Below are 25520 nucleotides of genomic sequence, written 5' to 3' on the forward strand. Positions count from 1 at the left end.
CTTTGCCCTCAGAACAGCCTCAACTCATTGGGGCATCAAATCCTGGTTTTGTGGCTGTTGGACTTCCTGAGCCAGAGGTCACAGCGGGTCAAGGTGGGTCCCCACGTGTCAGACATACGCATCACCGACATAGGCTCCCCACAGGGATGTGTTTTGTACCCACTCCTGTACATCTTGTACACTAATAGTTGTACTAGTTCCCATCCTGACAGACACTTAGTTAAGTTTGCTGATGACACTTCCTTGATCAGCCTGTTGCATGATGACGAGGAACACCATGGCCCGGTCCTAAATGACTTTGTAGAGTGGTGTGATGAATCACACTTGGTCCTCAATACGAACAAGACCGAAGAGACGCGCATAGACTTCAGGAAGCGAACAACATCTACCTCTGCAACATCTATCAGAGGTCAGAACATCGAGATTGTAGAGGAATACAAATAATCTGGGTGTCCTCTTGGACAATGAGCTTCAGTGGAGTAAATGTATAGACCCGATCTACAAAATGTTGACTGTACTATACTGACTGTTTTACAAATCTTTAATTGAGAATATTTTAACTTTTTGTACTGTTTGTTGGTTTGGCAATGCCACTGTCAGCCAGAAAAACATGCTCAGAAGGATTATCACCACAGCAAGCAAGGTACTTGGAGTCAAACAGACAGGCTTGGATGAGATCTTTAAGGTCAGGGCCCTCAGCAAGGCTCACATAATCATTTTAGACCCAAGCCACCCCCTGTACCCGGACTTGGAACTACTCCCCTCCGGGTGCAGGTATAGGGCACCCCCCGGCAGGAAAAACAGAACTAGACAATCATTTGTGACAGGTGTGATATCCCTCAAACAGCTAATGTTCCTATAGACCCAGTAAGGCCAGCAAGTCTCTTTATTGGTATGTAACTTATGTTGTATTGTCAATTTGTTTTCTACTGTATTTAAACGTGTACATGATACTGCAACAACATTTCCCCATGGGGACAATAAAGTAAGGCTTCGAAAGCATTCCACAGGGATGCTGGCCCATGTTGACTACAATGCTTCCCACAGTTGTGTCAAGTTGGCTGGATGTCCTTTGGGTGGTGGACCATTATTGATACACACTGTTGAGTGTGAAAAACCCAGCAGCATTGCAGTTCTTGACACAAACCGGTGCGCCTGGCACCTACTATCATGCCCCGTTCAAAAGGCACTTAAATCTTTTGTCTTGCCCATTCACCCTCTGAATGGCACACACACACAATCCACGTCTTAAGGCTTAAAAATCCTTCTTTAACCGTTCTCCTTCCCTTCATCTACACTGAAGTGGATTTAACAAGTGACATCAATAAGGAATCATAGCTGGTCAGTCTGTCACGGAAAGAGCAGGTGTCCTTAATGTTTTGTACACTAAGTGTAATTCCAAGTTCACCTCATTAAGTAGGAATTGTATCCTATGGCCATGGCTCTAAAGTGCCACCATTTTGGTCACATATGCTCCTAAATATTTTCCTGTGCGACCTGGAATGTTATTTTGGGAGCACCAGTGTGCCTAGAAAATAAAATCACCCAGATAATAATTGTTGTAATGATTAGGCTTCTCTCTACCATTGTTTCCGAGTGCCCTAGATAAAAAATTTATTTGTTAGCATCATAGTTTTACCGTTACTACAGTGAAAACGGCTAGTTTCTAGCCCAAACTGTTTAAAAAGATAGGTGGTGTTGCAGAAGCACGGCGGAATGCGACACTCCTCTTCTCAGAATGGTGCTTGTTTAATAATGTTTAGATCAAAGCTGAATCAATTTCTCGCAAGATCACTTAATGACTAATTCGTATTCTACATAGGCCTAAACATACCGAATATAACAGCATAACGTTACTGTTAGACCAAAAACACCACTTAATTTCTTATGAGATTTTAGGATGATTGTGCTGAATAGTCATGTTTTTCTTCTCATACGGCCATAACTCAACAGCACACTCGCCACTAGGCTAAGTAGCCTATGTGTTTTGATTGAAACAAAATACAGGTAGGCAGTAGCTGTTAACAACATCTGGTTACTTACTGTACATCATTCAAGAAGATCTAAATGCATATTCCCATGAAACTGATTGAGATCAAATGGTTGGCATGCAGATGCAGCTTGGAAATTTCACCCGTAAAACGTGAAGAATTACCATTCACAATTGACAATGATGGCCTAATTTGAAATTAGGGCCCAATTTGGTGTTTGAGGGTAATATAAATATAATATTTTCTTTGAGCCAATATTATTCAATAGGTTACCTGTCGGTACAAACTTGGATTGTGAAATGACGACAGTGTACAATTTTCTATGTAATGCATCTCAATAGGAAAATAATGTAGAAACCCAATATTCTGAGTATTTGCATCATCATTTTAGCTTTTTATAATAAACAAATGTATTTACAGTGTTACATATTCGTTTCTAGGGAACATGTGCTTCAGAAGTAGCTAGAATAAATATAGGCCTACACTACCGTTCAAAAGTTTTGTCCATTAAAATAACATCAAATTGATTAATTTGATGTTATTTTAAAATGGACAAAAAAATTGCTTTTCTTTCGAAAACAGGGAATTTTCTAAGTGCCCCAAACTTTTGAACGGTAGTGTATACGTTCACTCACTGCTCTAGAATGTAGAGAAAAAAGGGGCAATTCAAGAGGATGCTATGAAATTAATCTCAAAACTTAGTTCTTTGCCCTGTCTTTATAAATCACAGAATGAATCATTAGATTGTTCTCTAAAATATTGTAACCTTAATATACTTGTACTTGACAGTGTTGATGAAATAAGAACGTTAAATTGCTGTGACCATTGCTAGTTAAGACCGCATCGCTCTTGGTTGTATCTCTTCCATATTTGCTTTGGGAGGTGCTCTGATGACGTTTAAAGTTAGTGCAGTTGTCACGGAGAGGCGCCTCAGAGTTAACTTAGACTATTTACTCTGAGAATTTAGCACTAACTGTTGAACCATATACAGTGCATTCGGAAAGTATTCAGACCCCTTACATTTTCCCACATTGTTACGTTACAGCCTTATTCTAAAATGGATTAAAAAATAAATACATTCTCAATCTACACACAATACCCCATAATGACAAAGCAAAAACAGGACTGAAATATCACATTTACATAAGTATTCAGACCCTTTATTCAGTACTTTGTTGAATCACCTTTGGCAGCGATTACAGCCTCGAGTCTTCTTGGGCATGATACTACAAGCTTGTCACACCTGTATTTGAGGAGTTTCTCCCATTCTTCTCTGCGGATCCTCTCAAGCCATGTCAGGTTGGATGGGGAGCATCGCTGCACAGCTATTTTCAGGTCTCTCCAGCGATGTTCGATCAGGTTCAAGTCCAGGCTCTGGCGGGCCACTCAAGGACATTCAGAGACTTGTACCGAAGCCACCCCTGCGTTGTCTTGGCTGTGTACTTAGGGTCGTTGTACTGTTGGAAGGTGAACCTTTGCCCCAGTCTGAGGTCCTGAGAGCTCTGGAGCAGGTTTTCATCAAGGATCTCTCTGTACTTTGCTCCGTTCATCTTTCCCTTGATCCTGACTAGTCTCCCAGTCCCTGCCGCAGAAAAACATCCCTACAGAATGATGCTGCCACCACCATGCTTCACCGTAGGGATAGTGCCAGGTTTCCTCCAGACGTGAAGCTTGGCATTCAGGCCAAAGAGTTCAATCTTGGTTTCATCAGACCAGAGAATCTTGTTTCTCATGGTCTGAGAGTCCTTTAAGTGCCTTTTGGCAAACTCCAAGTGGGCTGTCATGTGCCTTTTACTGAGGAGTGGCTTCCGTCTGGCCACTCTACCATAAAAGGCCTGATTAGTGGAGTGCTGCAGAGATGGTTGTCCTTCTGGAAGGTTCTCCCATCTCCACAGAGCAACTCTGGAGCTCTGTCAGTGACCATCAGGTTCTTGGTCACCTCCCTGACCAAGGTCCTTCTCCCCCGTTTGCTCAGTTTGGCCAGGCGGCCAGCTCTAGGAAGAGTCTTGGTGGTTCCAAACGTCTCCCATTTAAGAATGATGAGGCCACTGTGTTCTTGGGGACCTTCAATGCTGCAAAAAGTGCCTCGACATTTTAAATTTTTAATACATTTCCTACAATTTCGAAAAACTTGTTTTCGCTTTGTCATTATGGGGTATTGTGTTCAGATTGATTTTTTATTTATATTTCTCCTTTATTTAACTAGGCAAGTCAGTTAAGAACTAATTCTTATTTACAATGACGGCCTACCCCGGTCAAACCCGGACGACGCTGGGCCAATTGTGCGCCGCCCTATGGGTCTCCCAATCACAGCCGGATTGTGATACAGCCTGGAATCAAACCAGGGTCTGTAGTGACGCCTCTAGCACTGAGATGCAGTGCCTTAGACCGCTGCGCCACTCGGGAAAAAAACAATTTAATCCATTTTAGAATAAGGCTGTAACGTATCAAAATGTGGAAAAAGTAAAGGGGTCTCAATACTTTCCGAATGCACTGTATGGTAGAGACATGGTGTTTGGACTATTGATTTTCTGACGCATACATCTATTGAATGGACATATGTGTAAACCTTGAATTAATCATTTTATGGATGAACACCCTACAATATAGGTTACTGTATATCTCAATCGATTAAAAAAATAAAGTTCTATGTTGTGTTCCTTACTTTTATTAGTTAGAGCACTGCCTATGGACAAATGTTGTTTGTTTATATGTTCTCAGGAAGAAACATGGAGAAGTGTTTGATGTCAGCCTGTCAAACATATTTCTTTCCACATGTCAGAAAACAGAGTGCTATTATTGAACCAACCAGCGCCCCATCTGATCCCTTGACCTAACCTTGACCCTGTCTTACCTGAGAGGCAGCAGGAAGCCGTAGCGCATCACCACCCCCAGCCCCCACAGGACCGTCAGCCTCAGGCTGATGTGCTGGAAGTTATAGTTGCTACGGGTCAGCAGGTTCCATGACTCCAGCTCCTCAGCAGAGAACCTCTTGGTCACCTCATCGTCCATGATGCTCTCCACTCCTCGCCGGCAGAAGTAGAAGATGTCAGACATCTCAAACTCAGTAGCGGAGTCCAGGTCCCGGTTACTGCCGCGGCGCCGGATCTCATTGATCTCCTCCTCCAGGGAGGTGGGCTCCTTGGCAATGATGGCTGCAATGCCCCAGGGAGACATGGAAAATGGTTAACACCTACCAACCAGACAAACTCCTCAACAACACAGAACACACAGCCTATCACTCACCATTAGAGTAGGGCTTGTACAAGAGATGGTTGTTGTCCTTGGCTCCTCTTTCAATCCTATGCGTGGCCCACTACAAGAAAAGAAAAGTAGACAGGTCAGGGATTTTTCTGTCATTTAAATCCTTGGGCGGGCCACCTAAGTGTTTTTTCGGGTTGACTAAATCCAAACTGTAATAAATATATATATATATATATATATATATATATATATATATATATATATATAATATTTGTATTTATTAATTTTCAGGATGGAAAAATGCTTTCAGTGTAAACTGAAACGACTAAACCCAGATATAAAGTATGTAGAATAGATACATGGACCTATATATTTTTTTATAATATAATTTGACAACTAACAATCACCAAAATAACAGCTACAGTCAGGGAGAATTGAAAATTCCAAAAACAATGAATTTAGCAGTATTGATTTTGTTATGTTTGAGCAAAAGAACACAGCATTAGCCGATGCAAAAATGCCTTGAATTGCAGGAAATTAGCTTTAAAATTGCTAAAATGTCTCAGCTCCATGGAGGAATTTTTTGAATTGCAGGAAATATGCTTAAAAATGAACACATTTCGACACCGCCAAAAATGAAACAATTTCTCTACACCGCGCCAATTTCCTCGCCCCCTGCCACGCCCAGCACCTAAGCCCCTTTTTGATCCAGAAAAAAACCCTGTAGGTGTTAGCCCTTCATTTCGTAGAGAAACACATTTTCTGCCTCAACCTCATTCAGACAAAAATCTAATTCTAAATAGACCAACACATTTTTTTGTCCACTTAAAATGACCAAAACAGCTTCATGCTTTATTACGGGAATTATGTGGCAGTTTGACAGATTAGATAATAAAATGACAGATTGATATGTCCATTATCTTTTATCTACAACACTTGAGTTCATAAAGACGTGCAGTAAATTGCAGACATGATATCAACAAGCCATTTTCAATAGGCCTATATTTCACGAGACTGAAACAATATAACATAAAGCAGTTAATGCTACTATGTTGATAAGGTATTTTGCTATTAGTCTGATGTTACTATTCCAGGGCAGATAGTGATTGTGAGGAGAGTCTTGCCATGGAAATAATTAGAATTATTCGATTTTATATAAAAACATGCATTCACATTGTAATTGTCCATTTTATGTAGGCCTAAAAGAACATGCTCACCTAAGCTAAATGCAGATGTTCATACTGTATCTGTATTTGCACACCTAGACAAACACTACAGTAAGAGGCTGGAAAAGGACAGTGTTGCCCATGCCTTAGCAACAACAGGCAGAGCAGGGAGGAGAGGAGGAAGTGGGAGGGGATCCGCTGTTCTCAAACTTTCACTCCAACCTCAGGCACTGAGCTGGGTGCAAGTTCACACAACACATCACATCTTTATAGGATCCTGATGTTCACACAGACAGAAAACAGAGCGAAGAGCAGCAGAATTCTGCTGCCAGAACATTCTAATCTGCTCAAGCATCCATTTTACACATCTATGACACTCCAATACAGTTATGTGATCCAAATGGCTGGCTAATGGAAGTAGCTCAGGGCACCTGGCTAACAAAAATGCAAAGAATGTGCTCACATTCTAAAAGGCTTTACTGGGCAACAGGCCTTGGCAGCAGTTGAGGTTTACCTGATCAACTGAAACAACATTCTTCTGACAGGACAGGAAAACTGGACATTTACAAGACTGACCACTTGTGGACAGGACCACCACAACAGAGTAAGAGGTAAAGCATATTTGCTACTAAGCGGTGCCAGGCCAATGTCAACAACACTACAGGGCGACGGACACAGTTCTCTTTAGAAACTGAAATTGACCATCCCACCTTTTGAAAGGATAACACTGCTCACCGAGGGGAGATTTTGCATTTGGTTGGCCACAACAATATCCTTACCGACATGACAATACCATGACATGTGAATCATAAGACTAAAGTGCAGCTTATAGGGACACAAATGTGTTTGCTTTGGTTTAGGCTAGTAGATGACGAGCAGAGCAATCCTGTTGAGTCTGAACTGGAACAGGGCAAATCAAGGCCAGCACATGGCTCAGGACAGAGGGGTGTGGTAGCACAGGATTACATAATACTATCCAAAAAAGAGCTGGTGTGTGATACCTCTACACTCATAGCCTAGACTGAGTAGGAGTTACAGGGTCCCCCCTTGTTCATTCTCTCCTTCCCATCCCCTAACCCTGCAGTTGATGCAATATTGTTGAACAGAAAGTGCATTGTCATCAGTCTGGTATAAAAGCCAGCCAGGTATTCCTTGTGAGACTGACCTTCTCTGCATGAGATCTGGTGTACTAACCATGAAGAGAAAGTTCAGGTTCATAACCTAGATAGAAAGACAATTCCCATAGCCCAGCTCACACATATCCGGGTTATGGGGTTACATTCGTGACTTAAGTTACCAGCAGCAAAGGATGTGATTTCCGCTTTGGAGACTTGACTCATCCAAGCAATACCAAGGTCTGTACTTGCACAAACCAAGAGGGGAAATATTCTGTCATACTATCAATCACCTAGTTTCCAAAAACCTGTAATTTTTACCCTTTAGCCTACTTTTCTCATTAAAATGTTGGTAGACTAGACTTGGCACTACTGCGAGCTGAGAAACCTCTCATATCTCCAGCCCCGGCCATCTCCCTCCGGCCCATTTATTTCTGCCACTAGAACTCTCTCTCAAAGGGGTTTGGTGGAAACTGCTCACAGGCTTACTGTCAGCACTTAACAAACCAGAGGAAGACAGAGGGAGATAACCTTCTCTGGTTTCATCACACTAGTGAGAGGAACAGACAGCTAGGCTAACTCCCATCAACCACTGAAACTTTAGATTAATCATATTGAGAGACACTTTTGAACCCATCAGTAGGCTAAACAAGAATGAGAATGTTGATAAATTATGATCAGAAGCACAGATCCCACAAAGTCATGTTCATACCTTAAACATGTAGCCAGATGAAGACTTTTAGTACCCAGGTCTGTACCGTTCTCTCTAGTCTCTCCATAGTTACATAATGAGGGGGAGGCAGGGCCCCTGGCCATCATCACCGCCCAACAACCACTGAATGAACTACTGTCTGGGTACTAGTGATAAAAGGTCACTGTGAAGCCAGAGTTGTGAAGAGTGCCACTATAACAATTGGCTTATAGTGGCCAGCCAGCAAAGTTTTTAATGACTCTCTTGGCACTGACCCACTATATTGACATGCATTACATTGTTGAGTCATTGATTAGAGTGATGCTAACTTTATGCTTGTGTGCTATTGCTATTACACATCCATTATAGCCATCTTATATTACATGTCCTGCCTAGGCCTCTCTTTGACAACAAAAGTGTTTGTCGTGACCTCATGGGAAGCAAATGAAGCACATTGTAAATACGGACCTGAACTGAACTCACACAATAGAGCGTTGATGTAGAAGGTGAGGGATTGAAGGTGGGGAGGTGCGCATGACCTACACTAAAATGAATTCCCATTGCTAAGTCCCAGTTTGGGTCAAGTGCACTGTCAAGCAAGGAACTGCCACATCACTGCACACAGTGAGTATAATCAATGCACTCCACTCAAGCCTACATCAGTCATAAATGTTGTGTGACATATATGCCTACCATCTATTATTGATCATTCATATTAATCATACATGTGCAAATGTCTGATGTGATGTCCTCTGACCAAACTGATAACATCTGTGAACCCTTGCAAACAGTCAAGTGGTTTCCACTCACCTCAAAGATCTTCAGTAGGGTTTTCATGTAGAGCCGTCGAATGCCAAAGGACACTCCAAAGATGGCAGGCACGATGATGAAGACGAGCAGTAGGGTGAACCACACCGTGAAGGAGATGCCCAAGAGAATGCACAGCAGGTTATCAAAGGGGTTGAAGTCTAAGAACGGGCCCATCTTGAGGCTTTAGGGGGCAATGGGGGGATCCTACTACACAGAATATAAAGGCTACCCAACAGCAGGAGAGGACAGTGCCGCACTTGTCAGCCTTTTAGGACCCCAGTCTCAGTTCTCAGCCAGAACAGTGCCTTCATTAAGATGTCTGACGGACCAGACTCCTCCTCACACTGGCCAGTGAATCCATGTCTGCAGCGGACAGCATCTTGCTGCTGTGTCTCCCAGCTTTATAAATATGTTATAGCAACTGGGCCTTCCCGTCTTTCAGTTCAGTTGTTTTCTATAGCTTCTTATCATTCAAACATATTGTGGGGCGTTGGTCTACTATGATTTTTTTTTTGTTGAACTCGACACAAAATTATAATTCCATCCTCCACTACACCCGAACACACGTTTTTTTATGGACCGTGAAAGGGCTTGAGAATATTGTGCATTGAAAGGATCCAAAAGTTGCCACTGTTTAGTTGACTATCACATGTACCTGAAACAGATGTAAACAAAAACACAAGGTTAGGCCTACGTGCTAGTCGGAACTAGGAAAATCTTTCCGACTTGCTAACTCGTTGTAGAAATGTGTCCCCCACTTGGGATGTATCAGAATCAACCAATATGAAGCTTTACGCAAATAACGTAGGTTAATTTTAACTGCGCATGATGGACACGACCTGGATGCTAGTGTGGCGTCTCTCTCCTTCGGATTATGACTCAAATGTTAGGATGGTCAGGCCAGCCAAGTGTGTTCTTCGTAAAGTTAGCTAGTTCTTTGTAGCTAGTTACAAGTTCTTGCAGATTCTTATAGTAGACTGCACCGAGATCCGCTGTGAAACACCATCCTCCCTCTCACTACAGTCAGAAACCTTTTCGAGCTACAAAAATCACACCACCTTTAAAGGGCTGATTGGTGTAGCTCCATGTGGTGTTATCACATTTGTATCAAAGCTCTACACAGGCTCCATCTCCGACATGGAAATAACACGGAAATGTCAGATCTTGCATTTACTTCAGCCCGGAGATGAATTAATGGCGGACAAGGGTTTCCTGATCGAGAGGATGTTGTCAGAAGTGGGGGCAACCCTCGTCATCCCTCCACTGAAAAAATCTCCTCAGCTCAGCAGGGAGGACACTCTTAAGACCCAGGCCATCGCCCGGCTGAGGATTTTAGTCGAGAGGGCCATATGGAGGGTGAAGGAGTACCATATCTGGGATCTAATGTTATACTGTATGTTTTTGTTAAGGGTAATAACTTTTTCATAGCTATTAATGAACCTAATGTGATATATTGTAAAAATATCCAACTATTAACCATGTTATGTGCTTATGTGTCATGGCACTGATGGAACTATTAAATATATGTTTGCAAGCAACTGCTTCCAATCCTTTTTGATTTTGGTAAGAGCATTTACAACATCGCAATCCTTTTCAAAATTTGTATTTCAATACATAGATATACAGTATATAACACAATGAAGTTCATTTGCAGTTAAAGAAAAACATGTCGACATTTACATCACAATCCTTTTCAAAATGTGTGTTTCAGTACATAGGAGATATACAGTATATGACAAGTTAATTTGCAGTTAAAGAAAAAAATGTCAAAGGTTCACCTTCCACATTTACCTTAACACTATTTACACAAAATTCTGCCTTATGTTTTATAACTTAAGAAGACATCCATGTAGATGTTATAATAGAAATGATCAAGCTTCTGTCGCATTGAGTGGATAATCTCCTCATCCCTAAAGATTCTCTCAACTGTGAAGTCAGTGCGGGTATCTGTAATGAAGTCACACCACTGAAGTCCGCTTAAGGCGAGTTGGCCTTGAACCTGATAGTAGTATTTGTGGCTCTTCTTAAGGCAGGCCTGGCCTTTAACTGTGACCAGGTGTTTAACTTGGGTAACATTTTCAACATCGCAACTCTTAACCTCAGCAAGACCAAATGGTGGTGCTTCTGTTGGGCAGAAGACTTTAGCATCCGGGCTGGCTGCAAGGTGAGGTGAATCAGGGTGGATGATGACCCCGCATTGTTTCAGAGAGACATCACAAAAATCAGAATATTGCCTCAGTATCTCAGGTTCCAGATCCAACCCTCTTCTCATAGCAGCTGTCTGAGGAGTTCCTCTCAGAATGCGGGTTGCCAAAGCCTTGGCAGACAACTCCCCCACGAACATGGCATATTTCACGGAATCTGCTGGCTGTCAGTCGGGGTTTGCGTACCTGGCTCCACAGCTGGCATTCTGACTGCATTCTTGTTTCTGCTTCAATAGCAGCAGACATCTCCTCTGACACAATCAGGCTGTCCAAATGACATTGTTGTATGTAGTTGGGCTCAAAATCAATGGGAAATTTAAAGTTGTAACCTTCAATAGGCAACTGAGGAAACTCACTGGCACCAGGGTGTTTAATAATATCTCTACTTAATTCTAGAGGGCACTGGTAAGAAAGCACAGACCCAAATGGCACAGGGCCAAATTTAGAGTCCACCAAATTAAGGCCCTCAAGCCCGTGCAGCAATTTGCAAATCCCTGGTTGTGGACGGATGTCTTTCAGTTTCTCAGCACTGGCCATGACGTGAGGATCCGGAATAGGCCCTGGCATGAAAGTGAGATATGTCAAGTTTAGATTTCATTAAATGCCACCTTATCTTTTTCACTAAAAAAGACAACCACACTCATCCAGTCTCGTACATGCTTCTAATACAAATAAAAAAATATCCACTGAAAGTCTATATAAAAAGTAACAAATAATAATCACTTTTATGTTTGTATTATTTTAGAAATGCACTAAAGTCTTTGTGCTCTAGTACAGGCGGGGGCTCATTCAGACTCACCATCATAGGCTCGGTACAGTGTGCACTTCACACCAGCTCTGACACTTGTTTTTTTCTTAGCCGCTGGTTTACACACCGCCATATCATTGGTGGCCTCTGGTACAATTCCTGTGATATAATAATGATGAACAATACATTGTCAAAAGTCAATACAAACTGCAAAGTTCTGCATCAGTGTAACAAATAATGTCTGACCTGTGTCCTAGGCCGGTGCCAGGTCTGCAGTGCGCTGGTGCATGACAGAGGCAATGGCACTGTCTTAAAGCCCATGGTAACATAGTGAGCACTTTGAAAAAGAAGTGCTACTATGTGATTACATAGTGCTTTCCCAGCAGAGCAGGAACATGACATGTGATTGAGTACCACAGGAACCTCTGCAGAGTCTAGTGTAACCTGTTCATAGAGACATAACAATTAGTGCTGTACTTACAAAACATTTTTTTCTGCGTTTCATTATAAACTACTGTACACAATTTTCAAAACCCAATTTCTTTTTTTTAATTAAGAAAAATTGGCTGTTCTGAAACCTTTGACAAGTAGTGCCAACACTTATCGAAAATTTGAACATTTTGAGTTATCACAGAATCTTTCCCAGTCTTTATTGCCGTCAACAACCCACATCGGTTTGTAAGAATTTCGTTGTGTATTAAGTTTAATGATACAAAATCAGAGCTCAGACTGAGAAACAAACTGATCCACAGTGGAACTTTGTGGAATCATTCTTATTAAATCTGCAACCGCAGCAAAACACAACAAAAAGAAAACTTATCTATCTTAACCTATCTTATCATAATGTTAGAGAACTGTTTATCTGAGAAACCTGAAGCCGATGAGCCTCCTCATTTTTCTTCATGGACCTGTAACATCGCCCTCTCACTGTCACCTCACCGTTAACTACACTTGAGACTGTTTCAATACAGTGATTGGGAGAAAGGGCGCAGCATTAGCCATTAATACATTACTGACTCTTATTTTACGGTCGATACAAACAGCAGTAATATTAAAAAGAGGCTGCAAAACAGAAACTCGTCAGCTCATAACCTTCGCTAGCATAGGGCTAATTTAAGCTAAATAAAGATAAACACGTACCTTCATAATCAAACAGGTAACCTTCAACGAAGAACTTGTAGCCTTTATCAAGCTTCGATCTTGAAGTAAGGGACCACTTGTCAGCAAGTCGTTCTACGTCGTTAAGTCGTATTGGTGGCAGATGTGAAAGGGACTGGGTGAACTCCATAATGATGTGCTACTAGCTAAGCGTTCCTAAGCGACACCGGATGTAAACATAACCTGCATCGCGGCAGAACGGAAGTTGTCTGACGTCACGTGAAAAGGGCCTATTACTAACGCCACTATTCAATGTACACTATATAAAATACGCTACTATTTCCACTAACTATCACTCATCGCGCCAGTCACGACTCACTACCTGTTATTATAGCAACGGAAGCCGACTAGTTAACTATGTAGCTGGCTTGCTGATTACATTTTTGTGAAGGGCTTGCTATTGCACAGTATGAGAATCAAGAACATTATGTACGTACATTTTCTGACTGTTACAATAATCTAACACATTATCTCTAGCGGACCAGGAAGCTAGAATTTACACGGATGCTAGCTAATAATGTGTCACGATTCATGCATCCAATCCATAATCACACTTTTAGGGCTAGCCAATTAAACCCAACTCCAGGATTTACCATGGGGTTGAGCGGGCAACCAGTGTGGGCGGACTGGATGTCAGCAGCCAAAGAATAGTCCGCAATTACACATTAATTGCGGGCTATTCTTAAATTGTGGAGTTGAGTTTAGCCGCCTATTTCTAGGACAAACTAGCTAGGCTAGTATAACGCGTTACTGTACTGACTAGGTGGAATACAGCTACGACAAAAAGTGACTTTCTTGGCAGGTTATAACTTACACAGCAGCTTAGTAGTAACATAGCAGTTTAGGAGAATTAGGTTAAGAAAAGGGTTATATGGTTAGCTAAAATGCTCTTCTAACCAGCAGTCCTCAGGTTGTCACTAGTTACCACAGCCACACATTCAAAATTGGCTAGCGATATGGTACAAATTCATAAACAAAACATTGCTTTTTGGTCTTAATTTAATGTTAGGCATAAGGTTAGCAGTGTGGTTAAGGTTAGGTTTAAAATCATATTTTAAGAAGATAAATTGTAGAAACAGGCGGGGTTTAGACATGATTAGGACTTTGTGGCTGTGGTAACTATTGACGCTGTACTCAATCAAGAACAACCAGTATCAAGCAGTCGATGTTTTAGTACTACGTTAGCGTTCTATCCTGGAAGACGATGTTGAGATACAATTTCCTGAAACGTGGTTAGATGGCTACATTAATGTACTCACCTCACATTGTTGTCTCCACCCGTGGCCAACCGACAGCCGCATAGATGCTATGTGATGAACGAGGATGGTGCGCATCAGATGTTCCTGCGAGAATCTCGTCGGTTTTGCGGTCTCGTTTTTCAGCAAGAACAAAAACATCCTCCCTTCGTCTCTAAACTGACATCTGGTGGTGGGACGTGGAAACACTGGCGCATTACTTAATGCTGACCACAAAATACATTTATATAAAATACATCACAGTAGGCCCAATGAGGGCAATCATACATCTGATTTAGTTAGGTAAATGCAATCCACGCTAGACCCAGATACATCCTCATCTCGCATCATGTAAAGTTTAAAAGATATGGATCACACTGGAAATGTTTGAAGAATAACAAGTGACCTAGACCTAAGAGCTTCAGTGCTAATATAAGTATAGCAATACATAAAGCATACAGGAACTTTTGTTCTTTTTATTCATCTTACGTCCAATAATTTAGGTATGTGTTTACAAGATACCACAGGGGCAATATTACTTCTCCACTTACCCCTCCCAAGCTTAGACCTGATGGCGTAGTGGAGGGTAAACGCAAGTAAATGCAGTTTACCCACCTTTTTTGACTGACAGTTTACTCACCTTTTGCAGAAAAATTAACTGAAAGTATAGGGAACGTACATTTTTACACCGCAACCGGCAATCAGAGTTTACCCACCTATATTTTTTACCACTACATAAGACATTTGGAATTTGGCACATTCATGTAGGCTAATCATTTTTAATGAGAGAATACTGTACCTTCCCTTTATTGGAGTCATTTAGCACACCTTTTTTAAACATCTCAAACAAGGGAATCTTCCCCCATTACTTTCAGCAGAGAAAAATAAATACAATGTTCTGTAAACAGGCCATCTTTTCTGACAAACTAGTGGTAGGAAATCTGTGTAACAATACTTTCTATTACACATCCTGAAACTATCCAGGGCCAATGTACAACAATGGACACCTGAAAAAACATGTATAGGATTTAGGTGCAATGTCTGCTTGTGGTACTACTGTCCTTATACAGCACTGCATGTCTGTGTGTTTTTCTGGATGTGGTCCCCACTGTCCTGTAGAAACCCTGGTCTAATAGTGGGTGCTTATATTTGTCCTGTTCGTCCAGTCCTGGTTCATCATACTCTGTTCTCCAGCAGGGCTTCGAAGTCTGGCGAGCAAACCAATTTGTGTTTGATGTGTCCCAGCACTGACAAGTCACCAGTCCGGCCCTCTCCTGTTCCAACTGACACCAGCTCCTAAGGGGGTGGGGTGGGGGGGTGGGGGGGGGGGGGGGCAATTATATTGGCACCCTTGCACTTCGCTTAAATAATTCCCAATTTTGTGTAAAATAAGTTGAATTTGAAAAAAAAGGCATCAGGGAATCAGCAGAGTATCAGGTGTTTTGTGGTCCAATGTTCAACCCAGTGTCTAAAAACTGGGTCTCCATTGAAGGTTGTGGGTCTTCCAGCATGGCAATGACCCGAAACACACATCAAAAAGCACCCAGGAATTGTTAAGAAGAGATGCTGGACTGTTCTGGAGTAGCCAGCAATGATTCCTGATCTGAATCACATCCAAAACCTATGTTGAGATCTGAAAACAGCAGTTTGTAGATGGCACCCTTCAAATATTGAAGAATTAGAGCAGTTTGCTGCTGAAAAGTGGGCCAAATTGTCAGTAGAAAGGTGAAGCAAGTTTACCGATGGCTACTATAAGCGTATTTCTGCAGTTACTTTGGCCAAAGGATATGCAAACCAAGTACTAGCTCCGGGGTGGCAATAATTTTGTCCATTACATAAGTTTAAAAAAATTTAATTGTCTCCTCAATGTTGAAGATCCAATAAGAAGGTGTGATGACCAAAAGTGTTTTTCAATTTCAACTTATTTAAGAAAAGTGCAAAAGGTGCCAATTTAATTGGCTACAACTGTATGTTTACATACAACTACAGATAAGTGAAGATTTAAAGGGAAATTCCACTCTTTTTCTAACATCAAATTCATCACCAACATACACTACATGACCAGAAGTATGTGGACATCTCATTCCAAAATCATGGGCATTAATATGAGGTTGGTCCCCCCTTTGCTGCTATAACAGCCTTCACTCTTCTGGCAAGGCTTTCCACTGGATGTTAGAACATTGCTGCGGAGACTTGCTTCCATTCAGCCACAAGAGCATTAGTGAGGTCGGGCACTGATGTTGGGCAATTAGGCCTGGCTCGCAGTCGGCATTCCAATTCATCCCAAAGGTGTTCGATGGATTGAGGTCAGGGCTCTGTGCAGGCCAGTCAAGTTCTTCCACACCGATCTCGACAAACCATTTCTGTATGGACCTCGCTTTGTGCACGGGGGCATTGTCATGCTGAAACAGGAAAGGGCCTTCCCCACACTGTTGCCACAACGTTGGAAGCACAGAATCATCTAGAATGTCATTGTATGCTGTAGCGTTAAGATTTCCCTTCACTGGAACTAAGGGGCCTAGCCCGAACCATGAAAAACAACCCCAAACCATTATTCCTCCTCCATCAAACTTTACAGTTGCTCTATGCATTAGGGCAGGTAGCGTTCTCCTGGCATTCGCCAAACCCAGATTAGTCCGTCGGACTGCCAGATGGTGAAGCGTGATTCATCACTCCAGAGAATGCATTTCTACTGCTCCAGAGTCCAATGGCAGCAAGCTTTACACCACTCCAGCCGACACTTGGCATTGTGATGTTAGACTTGTGTGTGGCTGCTCGGCCATGGAAACCCATTTCATGAAGCTCCCGAAGAACAGTTATTGTGGTGACGTTGCTTCCAGAGGCAGTTTGGAACTCGGTAGTGAGTGTTGCAACTGAGGACAGATGTTTTTTATGAGCTACGCGCTTCAGCACTCGGCGGTCCCGTTCTGTGAGCTTGTGTTGCCTACCACTTCGCGGCTGAGCCGTTGCTGCTCCTAGACATTTCCACTTCACACTAACAGCACTTACACTAGCAGGGCAGAAATTTGACGAACTGACTTGTTGGAAAGGTGGCATCCTATGACGGTGCCACGTTGAAAGTCACTGAGCTCTTCAGTAAGGCCATTCTACTGCCAATGTTTGTCTATGGAGATTGCATGGGTGTGGCTGAAATAGCAGAATCTACTAATTTGAAGGGGTGTCCACATACTTTTGTATATATAGTGTGTCAGATTTCTATGTTTTGTAGTAAAAAAGATAGAAGTTGATAAGTGTTTCCGGTAACATCATCCATAGACACTGATGTCATCATCTGTTGTGCATCATACAATTTTAACCAACTATGAGCAGCCAAAGGTTGTGTTTTCTCTGACCTGGAGGAAAGCGCATGAGGTTCCCAGAGCCACATCTAGTGTGACATGCCCCAGTATGAGCTGCACTCGACCAGACTTCCGAACCAACAGTCGTCCCACCAGACCCTCCTGCAGGTCCCTCAGATGGCAACTGTTTTCTTCCTGCTCCTCCTCCTATTCCACAGAGGACAGACACACAAACAAACTGATCGTATATAGTGTACACAGTAGCCTTACTGTCTGAACCACATATTTCATACACCTGAATACCTACTTGAGATTCAGTTTTCAATAGCATGGACTGTCCATCCTCTGACTGCATCTCTGTCTTCACTGGCCTGACCTCTTGGGTGGGCGGCTGCCCTGGTAGAGAGTCAGGGAGCTGGATGAAGAACAGCTCCTCCTCTTTGCTCTGACTCCAGGTCTCCAGCAGCTCAGGTAAAACTTCAGGCTCAGGGAGTGGAGGAGGTCTGAAAGTGGGTTCCATCTTCTTAACCTCTGGAGCATCTTCTGGCTCCTGCTTCACTGAAGAGAGAGGGAGGGAGACAAATGGCCTAGACAGTTAGAGTCCATTGCTTTGCCATTTTGTTTAATTTGAACTGACATGAATTTATATAGTGTGTCAGATTTCTATGTTTTGTAGTAAAAAAGATAGAAGTTGATAAGTGTTTCCGGTAACATCATCCATAGACACTGATGTCATCATCTGTTGTGCATCATACAATTTTAACCAACTATGAGCAGCCAAAGGTTGTGTTTGCAACGCCAGGGTTGTGGGTTCGATTCCCACGGGGGGCCAGTATAAAAATAAAAAATATATATATATGTATTCACTAAACTGTAAGTCGCTCTGGATAAGAGCGTCTGCTAAATGACTAAAAAAATAAAAATAAATGAATGTTGACGATGTAAGAGCTGTGATTATAGTTACCTTTGAATGCATTTGTTCCCTCCATGTTCTCACTGTCCTCCTCAGTCTTGTCTGATTTGGAGGCTATATCAGTGACATCACTTTCCTCCTTGAATCCCCACCCTGACACAGCCAGGGGCAGCTGAACAGGACAGCTCCTTACATCACTCCTTAGGTGAGGGTCATCCAGGAACTGGTGGAAATTAGTTGCAAATTACTCATAAGTGGACAAGGAAATAGACAATTCATGTACAGGCCGACAGTATGAGACATAGGTACATGGAGTACTCACATTGTCTCGTTCCAGATTGCGCAAAATTTCTTTGGTCTCTTCCTCAGTCTCCCTCTTCTCCTTCTTGATGTTGATAATGGGTGAGGGACCCACACTTGGTGCATCTCTCTCACCTTCATAGCCGCCTGGATAGAGCACAGGAAGAAACGTAGGGGTTAATAATAATAATAATAATAATATGCCATTTAGCAGACGCTTTTATCCAAAGCGACTTACAGTCATGCGTGCATACATTTTAGTGTATGGGTGGTCCCGGGGATCGAACCCACTACCCTGGCGTTACAAGCGCCGTGCTCTACCAGCTGAGCTACAGAGGACCACAAAAACGTAATGATACACCAATATGGTAATGATACCATAAAACAAAATGTTATGGAATTCCAGTTGAATGAATGACTCCGATCCTACCTCTTTTCTTCATCATCTCTGCAGGCCCTTGCTCAAAGATGGAGTGGGACTGGATGACTTCTGGACGTCCTCGGCCCCGACCACCTCTACCACCTCGCTCACGACCCCGATCATTCTCTCTCCTTTCCCTCCTTTGCCCAGCCTCAACCTTCTGCCTATAGTAGAAGAAAGTAAAACTCCGCTGTCAACATATGGTCCTTTAGTATGTGCTGGAAAACATTTCAGAATCATGTAATCACATATCGTCACAGAAAGAACAACAACTTACTCTTCTTTAGCTTTTCGGCCAATAATGTTAGGGGTGAAGGTTTTCTGAAATATAAAACATGGGAGTCAAGATGGACTTAGTCAAACAAATGCACAAGCGCTGGTGATAGATCATTAAAAACACCATACAATTCACTGAGCCTACCTTCTTCACCCCTCCTAAGGTGAGGTCTTTGGCGCGCATGGAAGGGAAGCGGCCGGTGGAGAGGGTAGCTGGAAGCCGGCGTCCCATCACCAACCCCCTTCCACTCCCTCCGGGCGTTGCCGGAGTGCTAGAGGGGCCACCAGGGTCGCTTGAGCCTGGCTCCGCCATCCTTGACAAAGCAATTAGGGAGAGAATTTTATAGGAAAGCTAAACGGATAACTATCCACAACGCTTCATTCAATAAGTCTTCACAAGAACACCTACAGTATATTTGCATGTAGTCCTTATCATGACTCCAATTCCATTGTGTCATTCCACATATCTATATGCTGCCTGAGGCAAATGCCCTGATGCGACACTGCCCGGTGTCAAGTAAAAATGTTCACAGCGTGAAATAGCTCACAACATAGCCGCGGGAAGTAGGAGTGCTGAGGGTGCTGCAGCACCCCCTGAAAAATCAGGATAAAAAAAGAAATACGAATACATTTTTACAAAAGTAGTGCACTGGACCTTTACTAGTCCTGTATTAGTGGACCGATATAGCCGCCTGTAGTGCGGGCATAAAATAATAAATTAATAAATCGCAACAACCCAACCCCCAAACTACTTCCCGCGGCTATGGCTCACAATCAAATGATTCGCTTTTTTACGCTTGTGATTGAAGTCACAGCATGATAAAGCTCACAGATTGTGAATTCTCACTGGTAATTTGCTCGTGCCAGATTCTCTTTTAGCCATTGAGGTATAAAAATAATGCTCTTAGCGCGAGTTTCCACTAGATTCCACAGCCATAAGGTCCAAATTGCCTACAAAATTTGTATTTATTATTTGTGTACCTGTTTGACATTTTACTGCATTGTTAGGAGCTAGTAACATAAGCATTTCGCTGCACCCGCTATAACATCTGCTAAACTGTGTATTTGACCAATAAACATTTGATTTAAGTTCCAAAGGTTTCCAAAACCGTATCGCATGCGAGGATTAATAACGTTTCTAAACGTTAAAACAGAGTGTCGGGATTTTAGTTCAAATGGAGCCAGCTGTGGTCCATACCTTCAGCTGAGAACCCAAGAGGGGGACCCGGTGGCCTTCAAATCAAATCTTATTTGTCATATGCGCCGTATACAACTGGTGTAGACAATTGTGAAATGCTTGTTTACGAGCCCTTCCCGACGATGCAGAGTTTTAAAATAATAATAAAAATAGTAACACAAAAGGAATAAAATAAAATACAAAAGAATGGAGCTATATACAGGGAGTACCAGTACCAAATCAATGTGCAGAGGTACAAGGTATTTGAGGTAGATATGTACATGAAGGCAGGGTAAAGTGACTAGGCATCAGGATAGATAATAAGAGTAAAATAAAGAACAGAGTAGCAGCAGCTAATGATGAGTAAAAGTGTGTGCGTAATGTGTATGCGTTTGTGTTGTGTCGGTATGCGTATATAGTGTGTGAAATGTGAATTTGTGTGGGTTGTGTGTGTGAGTGAGTATATATATATATATATATATAGTCTAGTGAGTGTGCATAGGGTCAGTGCAGATAGTTTGGGTACCATTAATTGACTATTTAGCAGTTTGGCTATTTAGCGGTCTTATGGCTTGGGGGTAGAAGCTGTCTCATAGACTGTTGGTCCGAGAGCCGATGCTCCGGTACCATTTGCCGGACAGTAGCAGAGTGAACAGTCTATGGCTTGGGTGACTAGAGTCTTTGGCAATTGTTTGGGCATTCCTCTGACACCACCTGATATAGAGGTCCTGGATGGCAGGGAGCTCGGCCCCAGTGATGTACTGGGCTGTCCGCACCACCCTCTGTATCTCTTTGCGGTCGAAGGCAGTGCATTTGCCATACCATGCAGTGATACAGTTCTCGACCCGCTCCACAACAGCCCTGTCGATGTGGTTGGGGGAGTGCTCTACCCCTATAGTCCACGATCAGCTCCTTGGTCTTACTGACGATGAGGGAGAGGTGGTTGTCCTGGTACAACACTGCTAAGTCTCTGACATTCTCCCTGTAGGCGGTTTCATCGCCGTCGGTGATCAGGTCTACCACCGTCTTGTCGTCAACAAACTTGATGATGGTGTTGGAGTCGTGCGTGGCCACGCAGTCGTGGTGAACAGGGAGTGCAGGAGGGGACTAAGCACAGACCCCTGAGGGGTCCCCGTGTAGTGGGTCCCCCTTGGGTTCTCTAACTAATTTGCATGATGCATTGTCATGAGAATTTGTAAAATGAATGATTTGTACAGAGTGTCTGCAGGTAGTTTTTTCCTTTCAATTAAGACCTAGAAAACCTGGTAAGGGGAGTTCTAATTAGTGACCTTAATTCATCAATCAAGTACAAGGGTGGAGCGAAAACATGCAGACACTCGGCCCACTGTGGAATTAGTTTGACACATGTACATTATGGTGTCCGCAATAGAATAAATGTGCCAAAACCTATAATGTTGGGGGAGTGCCAAGATGGAGTGGCACAGTGGTCTAAGGCACTGCATCGCAGTGCTAGCTGTGCCACTAGAGATCCTGGTTCGAATCCAGGCTCTGTCGTAGCCGGCCGCGACCAGGAGACCCATGGGGCGGCGCACAATTGGCCCAGGGTAGGGGAGGGAATGGCCGGCAGGGATGTAGCTCAGTTGGTAGAGCATGGCGTTTGCAACGCCAGGGTTGTGGGTTCGATTCCCACCGGGGGTATGAAAAAATAAAATAATTATGCACTCACTAACTGTAAGTCGCTCTGGATAAGAGCATCTGCTAAATTACTAAAATGTAAAATGTAATGGAGGCACAGTGGATTCAACACAGCGCCCCCTATCAGTCATCTAGTGTATGTATAAATCATTGGATGGAATGCACATAGCTTTATGTTTGTCTATGATACCACATTCTTCATGTTTTACAGAGCTATGCTATTGGTAGCTAGACAACGTTATAGCTACCGCAACTGAGAATCAAGAAGTTGTCAACACATTGCAACAATGCATGCTGGTTACATTAGCTCGCTAGCTAGCTTAGCTAGTTAGCAATGACTCTGACACTGCGTTTAGATATTGTTGTCTTATTACAATTACCTGATTGCTTCTATAGATATTCACCAAACCAAGATTATTGCGTTTAAATGTACTGTACCCCTTCTATAAGTAAAACCGTGTCGATTTCTTCAGCCAGTGGTCTACTCAAAAAGTCAGCATTGACTGCTGTACAGCGCCATGACAGCTAGACGTGACGTTGCTTCTTGTGTTTTTGCGGATCAAACATGCGCAGGATTTCTTCTTTTTCTATGGTATAATGGCGGTTCGCAAACAACCGTTTAAGGTGCATGCCGCCACCTATGCTGGATTGTGCGATCAATCATGGGTTGCCTAATTCTGTACTACTAAGAAAATACACTGAACAAAAGTATATACGCAACATGCAACAAGTTATAGTTCATATAAGGAAATCATTAAATTGAAATAAATTCATTAGGTCCTAATCTATGGATTTCACATGACTGGGAATACAGATATGCAACTGTTGGTCATGGATACCTTAAAAAAAGGTAAGGACCTGAATCGGAAAACCAGTCAGTATCTGGTGTGACCACCATTTGCCTCATGCAGCGCTACACATGTCCTTCGCATAGAGTTGATCACGATGTTGATTGTGGCCTGTGGAATGTTGTCCCACTCCCCTTCATAACTTGCTACATTTGCACACACTGTATATATATTTTCTGTTGTATTTTTGACTTTATGTTTTGTTTATCCCATATGTAACTCTGTGTTGTTATTTTTTTTTTATCGCACTGCTTTGCTTTATCTTGGCCAGGTCGCAGTTGTAAATGAGAACTTGTTCTCAACTGGCTTACCTGGTTAAATAAAGGTGAAATAAAAAAGTAAATAAAATGGTTATGCAAAGTTGCTGGATATTGGCGGGAACTGGAACACGCTGTCGTACATGTCAATCCAGCACATCCCAAACATGCTCAATGGGTGACATGACTGGTGAGTATGCAGGCCATGGAAGAATTGGGACATTTTCAGCTTCCAGGATTTGTGTACAGATCCTTGCAACATGGGGCTGTGCATTACCATGCTGAAACATGAGGTGATGGCGGAGGATGAATGGCACGACAATGGGCCTCAGGATCTCGTCACAGTATCTCTGTGCATTCAAATTGCCATCGATAAAATGTAATTGTGTTCATTGTCTGTAGCTTATGCCTGCCATACCATAACCCCACAGTCACCACGGGGCACTCTTTTCACAACGTTGACATCAGCAAATGCTCGCCCACACCATGCCATACACAAAGTCTGCCATCTGCCTGGTACAGTTCAAACAGGAATTCATCCATGAAGCACACACTTCTCCAGCGTGCCAGTGGCCATCAAAGGTGAGCATTTGCCCACTGAAGTCGGTTACGAAGCCGAACTGCAGTCAGGTCAAGACCCTGGTGAGGACAACGAGCATGCAGATGAGCTTCCCTGAGACAGTTTCTGACAGTTTGTGCAGAAAATATTTGGTTGTGCAAACCTACAGTTTCATTAGCTTTCCAGGTGGCTGGTCTCAGAAGATCCCACAGGTGAAGAAGCCTGATGTGAAGTTCTGCGGTTGTGTGGCCGGTTGGATGTACTGCCAAATCCTCTAAAATGACAATAGAGGTGGCATATGTTAGATAAATGAACATCCAATTCTCTGGCAACAGCTCTGGTGGACATTCCTGCAGTCAGCACGCCAATTGCACGCTCCCTCAAAACTTGAGACATCTGTGGTATTGTGTTGTGTGACAAAACTGCACATTTTAGAGTGGCCTTGTATTGTCCCCAGCACAAGGTGCACGTGTGTAATGATCATGCTGTTTAATCAGCTTCTTGATATGTCACACCTGTCTGGTGGATGGATAATCTTGGCAAAGGAGAAATGCAGGGATGTAAAAACATTTTGAGAGAAATAAGCTTTTTGTGCGTACAGAAAATGTCTAGGATCTTTTATTTCAGCTCATTAAACATGGGACCAACACTTTACATGTTGTGTTTATATATTTTTTCAGTATAAATAAACAAATAAATCCTCAATAACTTCTAACAAACCCTCCCCCTCCCCTCCCAACCTCCCCCCAACCCCATCCAACCTCTTCAAACGTTATCTCTATCATGCTGAGACAATCCATCCTTAGGATTTTTCAGCATTTCAAAAATAATGTCGACCATGACATCTGTTACCCTAATAACTCTGTTGCCGTATCTACAATAATCTTCAACCTGGCATTTCTTCTTTCCACAATCCGGGTTGTGTTGATAACCTTTCCGGTGAAAGATATGAAGTCAATTTTATATACAATCAGTGTCCTTTGACACAGCACATTTATGGGAGCAAGATTTCTGAACAGGCCTCAAAACCATGTCAGGATTAGTAGAAGCACCAGTTCTAGGTCCAGTTACTACGAGAGCAGCCATGGTAGCCCCATCAGTCCAACTAGTAGTTCCACCAATCTGTTTTACAGCCTCTGCATATGAGACATCATGATTGATTCTATATCTCTGGGACTCTCTAGCCTCTCTCTGCACCTGGCATCCACCAAATGTAAATCAAAACTAGTAGTTGAATTGACCTCTGTGCCCAGTGGGTTGGCACATCTTTTCTTTCCTTTACACTGAGCAGCTACATGTCCCATTCTTTGGCATTTAAAACACAGCAAAGGGGATTGGGACAAATTATTGGACATTGACATGGAATCCTATCTGTACTTTTTCAGGCAAAACCTTCTCAAACCTCAGTAGCATTGATAGCTTTATGTCAATGTGGCTGATGTGGATGCAGTGTCGGAGTCAGGCGCAGGACACAGAAGCTCAGTCAAACAGA

General features: G+C 42.7%; 2 protein-coding genes across 5 annotated transcripts in view; both read right to left on the minus strand.

Moving 5' to 3' along the window:
• LOC121530897 (glycerol-3-phosphate acyltransferase 4) overlaps positions 1 to 14527 on the minus strand; it is a 30513-nt gene extending 15986 nt beyond the window's left edge. The window contains exons 1-4 of one of the 3 annotated variants that reach the window (XM_041836249.2): positions 14347 to 14527; positions 8978 to 9632; positions 5238 to 5307; positions 4846 to 5146 (exon numbers count right to left, since the gene is read on the minus strand). In XM_041836249.2, the coding sequence (XP_041692183.1) occupies positions 4846 to 5146; positions 5238 to 5307; positions 8978 to 9151 (545 nt within the window). In that variant the 5' untranslated portion in view covers positions 9152 to 9632; positions 14347 to 14527. The other 2 variants (XM_041836250.2, XM_045226905.1) reach the window with 2 other exon arrangements.
• Positions 14528 to 15113: 586 nt separating this feature from the next.
• Positions 15114 to 22913, minus strand: LOC121530898 (DNA-directed RNA polymerase III subunit RPC4). Of its 2 annotated transcripts, none has more exons than XM_041836251.1 (9): positions 22803 to 22913; positions 19677 to 19845; positions 19533 to 19576; positions 19265 to 19419; positions 18857 to 18981; positions 18586 to 18757; positions 17929 to 18179; positions 17676 to 17828; positions 15114 to 15618 (listed from the first exon to the last, which is right to left on the minus strand). In XM_041836251.1, exons 2-9 carry the CDS (start codon positions 19842 to 19844, stop codon positions 15499 to 15501), a joined length of 1188 nt encoding a protein of 395 aa, XP_041692185.1. In that variant the 5' UTR covers position 19845; positions 22803 to 22913; the 3' UTR covers positions 15114 to 15498. The 2 variants fall into 2 exon arrangements, with proteins under 2 accessions (XP_041692185.1, XP_041692186.1); XM_041836252.1 differs by having other exon boundaries at positions 22745 to 22913.
• Positions 22914 to 25520: the final 2607 nt, after the last annotated feature.

This window comes from Coregonus clupeaformis, chromosome 18 (genome assembly GCF_020615455.1).
Source record: "Coregonus clupeaformis isolate EN_2021a chromosome 18, ASM2061545v1, whole genome shotgun sequence".
NCBI lineage: Eukaryota > Metazoa > Chordata > Actinopteri > Salmoniformes > Salmonidae > Coregonus > Coregonus clupeaformis.